This window comes from Haplochromis burtoni, unplaced genomic scaffold (genome assembly GCF_018398535.1).
Source record: "Haplochromis burtoni strain Fernald_Lab_line unplaced genomic scaffold, NCSU_Asbu1 Contig_1083, whole genome shotgun sequence".
In the NCBI taxonomy this organism is placed as follows: Eukaryota; Metazoa; Chordata; class Actinopteri; order Cichliformes; family Cichlidae; genus Haplochromis; species Haplochromis burtoni.
In genome coordinates this window covers 54,247-63,700 of record NW_024583444.1, presented here as the reverse complement: position 1 = coordinate 63,700, position 9,454 = coordinate 54,247, and the positions used below count along the sequence as shown (strand labels likewise).

At 36.2% G+C, this 9,454-nt stretch overlaps 1 protein-coding gene across 1 annotated transcript; it reads right to left on the bottom strand.

Moving 5' to 3' along the window:
- Nucleotides 1–5,318: 5,318 nt before the first annotated feature.
- Nucleotides 5,319–9,196, bottom strand: LOC121813042 (C-type lectin domain family 12 member B-like). The gene is made up of 5 exons (XM_042216489.1): nt 9,069–9,196; nt 7,851–7,952; nt 7,490–7,759; nt 6,738–6,874; nt 5,319–5,336 (listed from the first exon to the last, which is right to left on the bottom strand). The coding sequence occupies exons 1-5, from the start codon at nt 9,100–9,102 to the stop codon at nt 5,319–5,321; spliced, it is 561 nt and encodes a 186-aa protein (XP_042072423.1). The 5' UTR covers nt 9,103–9,196.
- Nucleotides 9,197–9,454: the final 258 nt, after the last annotated feature.

Below are 9,454 nucleotides of genomic sequence, written 5' to 3'. Positions count from 1 at the left end.
ACGAATAAATTCTTTACAAATCCTACCATGTGGATTCATGGATTTTTTTTTCACATTCTGTCTCTCACAGTTGAAGTGTACCTCTGGTGCAAATTACGGACCTCTGTCATCATTTTAAGTGGGGGAACTTGCACAATCGGTGGCTGACTAAATACTTTTTTGCCCCACTGTATTTTGCACTTTTTACAGGCTACAAGCCAGCCTATAGCCTGGAATTATACAGGCTACAGGCTGGCTTGAAGGGCAACTGTGCACTGGCCCTACAAGCACTGATAGCAGCCCACTGGTTAATTTTTATTACGACAATATATTGCCCAATCAAATCTAAACCAACCTCTGTGTGGCTCATAGCATTTATATTTTATATTTTTCAGACACATAGCGATATCTTAATTGCAGTGAAACCTGATATTGTGAAAAACCCAATTCAGCATAATGACAAATAATATGCGATAAATTAAGACCATACAAATTATAATTAAGGACAGCATTTACTCGTTTTGTTAAACATGATAATATTTAGCAAGTCATTTTAATATTAATGTATTTAAGTCTTTTAAAACTAGAAACACAAGGTCATTTATTAAAATGTTTGTTTGCAGAATTGTAGATGCCATTTACTAATAGTATAATCGACGGCAGTAAAAATGTTGTGGTTAAAAAAGGTTGTGAGGCCGCAGAATAAATAAATAAATGGCAAAGATTTTTCTTCTTAGTCATGCAGCCATGTGGGAAAAGAATAGCAACAATAAAAATGTTTTGAATGGTAATGCTTGAGGTGACAAACCAAAATTTCCAACATTGCATAACTCGTAGTGATCAATGACAAAGCTGAGACTACGTAATCTTCCTGATGAAGCAACAGAGTGTGGTAAAAGTTCAGTTTTCCAAATGATTATCTCAGATAATTTACAGAGGCACAAACAGCCAGGGATTAAGTTTTAAAAAGTGAACATTGAAGGCTAAAAGCATCAGACAATCAGGGAGAGCTAGACAGGAAACAAAACTGACAGGAAAGAAAATGAACCCTACGAATACTACGATTAATCATGAATCAAATCACAAAACTCAGCTGATCACTAGAACCCACAGTGTGAAACAGCAAAAGACTCATTTTACGTTTGAATTTAGTGTCAACATTGACAGTGAAAACCAATTACCTAATGGTTGATGTTGCATTATTTGGAAGTGGAAGTGTATAGGTAACAGACTGATGTAACACACATCATCAACTGTGCAACTCCAACAGTCACACTGGGCTCAGGTGCACATGTCCAAGTTTCCTTGAGCATGACTGTGAAAAAGACTGCAAAGGTATAACGAAGACAAAGAAATAGTACATGCAAAAAGGTTGTGAGTCGCAATTATCTCCAAAGCAAGACATGCTTTAATGCTTAGATTGAGGATGCAACATTCAGTTTGCATCCTAAACAACATAACAAGATTTAAGGATGAGAGGGACAGGCTTGAAATGAAACGTTATAATTTTTTTAACATTTTTTTCAGCTTGATTATGGGAAATTTGGGGGTTTGTGTCTAAAAATTGAAGGGTTTTTAAAAAATGCAAAAATAGTTCCTTATTATACAAATGTCCCAGGATTTTTCATGCAATGACTCCTGGTGCATATTGCTAATTGTATTTCAGAATCAATTACTAAACAGGTATTTATGTATTTGATAACAGTATTAATTCCAATTTTGCCACTGCGAAGAAAGGGTACAAGAAATAAACGTTTAAAACTTTTTAAAATATTGTATTAAGTTAATGTATTTGATCAGGCAGTTTAGAAGAGCAAATGTGAATTAATTAAAATGTCTAGTATTTTAGGCCATAGAGTGTCTTTTCTGAAACTAGCACTAGGAGTCACTAGAGTTATTTGCACAGTATGATCCTAGTTTCAGCTTCAGTCTAGTCTGATAAGCAAGTACAATGTACAGTTTAAACATCTAAATAGAATACATGATTTATATTCATAGTACAGTAAATGCCACTGACACATTTCCATCATTGTCTTGTCTGTGATTTTCTTTTTGTTCTCTCACAGAGTTGAGCTGTGGTGCGTCTTCTCAGCGCAGTCTTTCACAGTGGAGGGAAGTGAACTCTAGTTACTTCCTCTCTAACCATCTGCTTTTGGGTCCGGTTTTCAAACACACCGGCAAACCCCGCCGTGAAACTTTCATTCAAATAGCATTATATCTAAATAGATGAAACAAAAACAAATACATACATGGAAACATGGGAAAAAATAAAATGAACAACAATATATTTGATATATTGCAAAAAGACTAAAGTTGTATTAAATACTTTTGGGCGATACAGTATGATACATGATGACATGTCACATGGCCTGCTTCTTCCAGCTTAAAGTAAAGTGCTTCATGCTGAACTGTGTAGTACTTTTTTTTTTTTGATGGATTTAAACATATTTTGGACAGATTATGTGTACAATGCAGCGAAGGTCTGAATGTTGATTGTACTTGAAAGAGAAACAGGGTATCATCTCTGTGACAGTGGTAAGAGATTTTATATTTTTGAAAAATAACATTAAGACATTTGTCAAGACAGTAAAGCAGTTTCACAAATCCAGTGATTAGTTTTTAAGCAAGTATGTCGTTCCATTTGAGTAACATATCACTGTTGTAATTTAGTAACTTGGCACAATCCTCTTCGATATGTTCGCCTCCTCCATTGTCAGGCTGTGGATGGTACCAGTAGCTGTGACCGGAAAAATTGATAAAAGGACAATGTTCTAGTGAAATATATTTTGCACTAATAATAATGGGAAATAAAGTTAACTAATAGTGTATGAAGTTTAAGCCTAGAGTGAAATATTTTAACTGTCAGCAAACTGGATATACTGGATTTTGCATTCACCTTCATGATTTCCAGAGGAGGACAAAAATAATGCACAACGTTTTTACTCATGGATTCAAAGGTGTGTTGTGACTCTGACTTTTAGAGGGAACTACTTTATCTCATTAAAAATGATAAGTGTAAGTTGTCTTTTAAGCAACACTAATAAAAAAAAAAGTCTGGAACAAATGTCACTGTGCAGGTTTGAACATACTGTACACAATTCAGAGAACCTTGATAAACTCTTACGAGTTTATGGTAGTGAGATTTTTGCCACTGAAATAGTTTTTTGATCGACAGTTGTCATATTTTGCATTAAGACCGTTGGTGATACATTAATGTTAAGATGGCTTTTTGTAGGCTAGAGGAAAAAAGTGTCAAAGGTCATCTTTTTTAGACTTACAGCATTTACAACAGCTGCAAACATTACATGCATGCAAACACTGTAGCCCTTCTGCTGATGGCTAAACGTAGGTATTTACAGATCACTTTCAGTGATGACGTTAATCCAACAAGAACAAAGAAATATATAACTTACTCGGAAGCTCATTTGTCCTTATGATCTCAAGTTTTTGTTGTAGCTGCTCTCGCACTTTAGCCAGATCATTATAACTGTTTTTTAACTGGTTAAGTTCTTCTTCCAGCTCTTTGTAACTGGTTTGTTCCAGGTCCAACTCAGATTTGCCTGTTTTATACATAAACATCAAGAACTGTTGAATTGTATCACTTACTAAGTATTTTAGCAGCATTATGCCCTCCTGAAATTGACAGAGCTTCTTGGCCTGCTGGGTCTTCCCAAGGCAAATTGGTCCTGGGTAAGGGGTCTGACCAAGATTCAACCCCTATGACAGAAACTAAATCAAGGGACCAGTCTACCCTGTCAGAGCCCCACTCTGGAGCCTGGACACAGCCCGAAAACACAACATGGACCCGCCCTCTTGTAGTTCCCGCAAGGCTAAGTGCATGAATGAAGGACCCCGGTGATCTGATCTCTGGTTGTTTATTTACTGTGGGGAGTATAAGAAACATCAAAACCCACCACATTTCTACACATACACTCGCACTGCAACTGTCTGTAGCTGTCTGTAGTCAGCAACGCTCTCTTCAGGTCCACAAATATGCAAGCACGATGAGGAAACCACAAATACTTCTCCACTGTGTAAAACAAAATCAAGAGAGAGAACAAGATAAACCACCCAAAAAAGACATTTTGTTCAGATGTACAATGCTCTATACAAAAAACGAATTAGTGAATTAAGAATCCCGTATCATTGCAGGCTCTTTACCTTACAATGTAAAGATACTATTCCCGCTGTTTCTCTTAACATTGATTTCTGTTGCAGCTGTAAGGTTGTATTCATAGAATTTTAAGACTTGCTTAGGACCAGGTAATCTTTTACTATGTCATTTTTATGTGATGTGTAATTTAAATATTTAAACTTTGGTGGAGTTAACTGAATATTTTTGAGCCAATACAGCAGCACCATCATGTGGCCATTTAAAGAGACTTCTGTAGTTTAAAAATAAAGCAAATGGGATATTGCACATGAGATAAAGTGGCAGGAGTGAGCAGCAGTACAAACTGAATAGTACAAAATTTTGAGTGGCAGTTAGTACAGTATTGCACAGAGTAAGGTTTTTATCTGTTTGAATACTAATAAGAATGAAGTGACCAGTGCAGAGTGTACAATGTACTTGTGAAACTGTAGGACAGATTCTCAGTGCATCTGTGGAGTGTGTGTGTCTGTTTAAGTGTTGTGGTTGAGGTGTCGTATGGCTTAATGGTCAAATATGTTTTTAAGTCTCGTAGTCCGAGCAGACAGACTCCTGTAACGTCTGCCAGATGGTAGCAAGGAGAACAGCTGATGTGCTGGGTGGCTGTGGTCCTTGATGATGCTGTGTGCTTTGCAGAGGCAGCACTGGAGATAGATGTCCTGAATGGCAGGAATCCTCAAGCCAGTGATGTGCTCTGCTGCTTTCACCAGCCTCTGTAGTGATTTCTGGCTGCTGGCAGAGCAGCTTCTGTACCAAACTGTAATGCAGTTTGGTACTCACAATTACTGATCATCAGGTAATCCAATGCATTTGATCACCTGTACATGACTGCTACTGTGGAAGTATGCATACTTCCTAAATATATTTGGGATATACTATATACAGATATACAGAATATAGAGATTCTTTATATCACACACTGTCATGTACAAGGAAGTGATAATAAGGACTTTTAATGCAAAGCTTATACTGTAGGGAACAGTGAGCAGGATCAGTCATATACATTTCATGAACTTCTTTTCTGTTTTCTATCACTGTGTGATGAGTTTGGATGCTGATTTATGTAGCCAGTTTCTTCTCACAGATCCAGACTCTCTCAAGGTCACATGATTCATCATTCCAGTTGTTTGGGAAATGAAAGTTCTTTATTTCTGCACAGTCCTCATCTCTTTGTGGAAAACCATTTGGCTCAAAAGTAGCCCAGTAGCTGAAACACAAACAAAATACAATATTTCAAAAAACAAAAAACAATGCAAAAGACATACTCTCTCTTTAAGATTAGGCTTGAAACTTTTCTTTTTGATTAAACTTATTGTCAGGGCTGAATCAGGTGACCCTGTATCCTTAGTTATGCTGCATTACTCTTGGGCTGCTGGGGGGACTTCAGTGATTCACTGAGTGTTTCTTCTTTACACGTCTCTTTTCACTCCCTGTGGGTTCATACACCACTCCGTACTTAATCAATCATTTGCTGATACGGTAACTGTTGGGGTTTCTTTTTAATATTTTAGGAAGTTTACGTTACAGGATAAAGCACTTGAGGTGACTGTTGTGAAATGGCAGTATATAAAGTGAATTGAAAAAAATGATGATTTAGTAAACAAAGTTGTAGTCGTTAATGGGATCTGTACAAAAAAAATATTCAGATATTTTGATATCAAAAATTATGTTGCTATAAGACTGCAATATTTTTCCTGTTTGTCAAATCATTTTGTGAAATCTCTTCTAAAACACATCAAGCCATCATGTTGTATCCATATTTTTCTTATTTCAGAAATTTTGGATTTGAACTTTGTAACGTTTGGACTTAATGACATTAAATACTTACATTGGCTTTAACTTCTGCCTCCTACATCCTGTTCTTCAGTCCTCACAAATTAATGTGTATGCCATTCAGATGTTTGTGACAATTTATTTAACAAACCTTAAGCCAAAATATAGAAGCAGTATGTGAAGAAGTAAGCACACCGCATGACTCAGAATCTTGTTTAACTATGTTTAGCAGCAGTAACGTTAAGTTCTTTCTGTTTGACATCGTTGCAGAAGAATTTTAGTCCACTCTTTTTCACAATGCTGCTTCAGTTTGCTGTGTTTTTTGGCCATTTGTTTAAACGCAGTCTAGTTGAAATTCTGACTTTGACTGAGAAAGCACATTCCAGAAGTTCTGTGATTTGTTGAACTTTGCAGACCTAAGCCATGTTGACATGTTCTTTTTAGAGTGAAGAGAAGAGAGAAGACATGAAGATCTTTTTGTAATTTCTCTTTACATTGCACTCACCGACACAAGGTCGTATATAAATGATTTTAAGACTTGATAGACTTAACTTAACTTATCTTGTGGTGCAGCACAATAAGAAAAAAGTAAAACCTTGTAACAAGCAGAGACCCATCCACCCATTTCCAGATCCCCTCTTTCTCACTGTCAGTCAATCCTATCCACATCAGCTTTTGAAAATTTCTTGTGAATTCCTTGTTGAGAGAAAAAAAATATATACGTTATATATATATATATATATATAAAGATATATGTATTATATAACATATATATAACATATATATGACATATATACAACACACATATAGACAGAAACCACATTTAGAAAATCACCTGTTCTTCTTTGCTGTTGATAATCACCAGATCAGCACCTCTCTGGAGACAATCATTTCTACTTTCTTGCCAGAATTTCTTGTTTGAAGAAATGTAATATAAACTACCATTGAAGTGCATCCATTCTCGCAGACAACCTGTTAAAGGAAAGAAAAAAAAAACACAGGAATGTCTGCAGGTGGAGTGAAATGAGTTTATCTCTGCAGTGAACTCATCACTGTTAGGCAAAAGCAATGCTGCTTTTGTCATTTCTAGCAGCTGTCAGTAGTGGAATCACTTCTGCATTTAGTTGTTTGACAGTTTTTTAACAACAAAATAGAGAAATGAAAAACAGCAGACACATCATGAATTAGCTCAGCCTGAGCGAAGAAGTCAGCTGAATTAAGTGATTAAATGCAGTCTTAACTGAGATATTACAGTATTATATCAGCTCTTTTGTAGTGGTTTTAATTGGGTGATTTGACATATACTGTATAAATCAAACACGGGGAACCAACACTGCATGTGTGCTGCTTTGGATAATAAATTTCTATTATTTCAAAACTTCAAACTTTTGTTGAGTCACATTTAGCTCCAAGATTTACTTAAGATGTCATTTGGGATGCACTGAACCTTACTTTTCCTGATATTTTTCCTAAACCTTAATAGATTATTAATGTGCTGAGAAAAAAAAAACATTTGTGCCTTACTTACTTCAAAATATCCCCCCAAAACTTGTTTTGTTTTTATGGAGGTGAAATAACAATAATTACCGACAGACTTTCTCTGAAGATCATCTCTATTTTTGGTCATGTCTTCAAGTCTCTTTTGGAGCTGGCCTCTGTCTTCCACCATATTGTTGTAGCTTTTCTGTAGCTGGTCTCGTTCCATTTTCAGAATACTGTGCATGGTCTGTAACTGGTGTTGTTCAATTGTTAGGCTGCGGTAACTGGTCTGCAACTCATTCCACTTTCTGGTCAAGTTTTCGTAACGGTTGTATGACATCATCATCTCTATCGTCTGCTGAGATTTGCCTTGGGTGACTGTGTTGAGCCCGTGAAATGAGAAAATAAGAAAACCATGTTAAACAACTACTCATCACCTGTTAAAGATTATATTAACTGCTGTACTCACAAAGAAAAAATAGAGTTATGAGTCCAATCAAGAGAAGAAGACACAGCAGGCCCAGAAGAATCACAGCAGCTCTGCAGGAACTTTTCTTCACAAATTTAGTACCTAGGCATATAAGTCAAGATTTGTGAAGTTTTAGAATAATGAAAAAAAAAAACCTGTGCTATCTCTCCATGCACTATTCTAACAATATGTGGTTATTTTTATGTTTTGCATGCACAACAGAAATCAGAACTATTCCCAGAGTGAAAAACTGCCTTCCTGACAAACAAACACAGAAAAACTGTTCTGCTGTCATGCACTCGGCTACCATGTGATAGGTACAGGTCTCTCCATCACAGGGGACCCTTTCTTATCAAAGAAGACTGCAGTCCTTTTGTCATTTAGACAAAAATAATAAATTATATTTTCTTTGTTTCCCTGATTTTTAAAAATCTAGATCACCATGATGACCTAGTTTTAATTTCTGATCCATTACCCACCTACTATGATAGCAAAAACACAACTCTCTTCAATATTGTTTAAGTTAAGTCAGGGTGATACTTTTTTGATATTTTGTCAGAATGATAAAAGACTTAATGCTTTAATTTTCCAAAACTCTTTTGTTATTTACATTACATTTGCTACATTGCCTTTTTTAGGATAACTGACCAGCGTTGATGATGGGGGTCAGGAAAGTTCTCTTTAGATTCTGATCTCAAAACCAGAACAGACTATAGTAAAACACATTTACAGTAACGCAGAAACATTTGTCTGAGACAGTTCATCCATGTTTAATAATTATTTTAACTCTGATGCAGTGAAACTTTACAAAGATCCTTTCTGATGGAGCTTTCAGGAGCCACTAGACACTTGCTGTAAGTAATGCTAGCGTATTGTGAGATATGAGATCAGTTATGGTCACAGAGACATACATACAGCCAATAGTTGCTCAAACTGTAGACAACAGTATGTATTTATATAGCGCTTTACTAGTCTTTAAGGACCGCAAAGCGCTTTACACATTCAGTCATCCACCCATTCACACACACATTCACACACTGGTGATGGCAAGCTACATTGTAGCCAAAAGCAGGCGTTATTCAGTCAGGTCAGTCAATTCTCATTCATCAAAATACAAAATTGCTAAAACAGGTAAAAGAATGTTGTTGTTTTTTGTTTAGTAAAGTTGCCTGTGTTTGTGCATAAAATTGTAACAGTGTCAAATTATTTGTTTATTACCTGTGAATGCAGGTGAAGGTCCAGTCCTGTTCATCTCCACAGTTTGGATATCATCATAAGTGACATAAATATTTTCTGAGGAATTTAGGTCCCCTTTTAGCTTTCTGTGATTAATTGCTATGTTGTTTAAATAAATGTCATCCATGATGTTATTCTGTGCTGTGGTTCAGTTACAACCTGAACAGGAACTTGAGATTAACAAAGTTTTGATAACTGTGTGAAAAAGTGTGATTCTCTTTAACAGGAAATGAAGGTCTGGTGGGATGAAATAATAATAGGCCACTTTATTTGTGTTCCTCCCACAGGTTGCAGCTGCATGAAAGTAGTGTGTGTGCGTGTGTGTGTGTGTGTGTGTGTGTGTGTGTGTGTGTGTGTGTGTGTGTGTG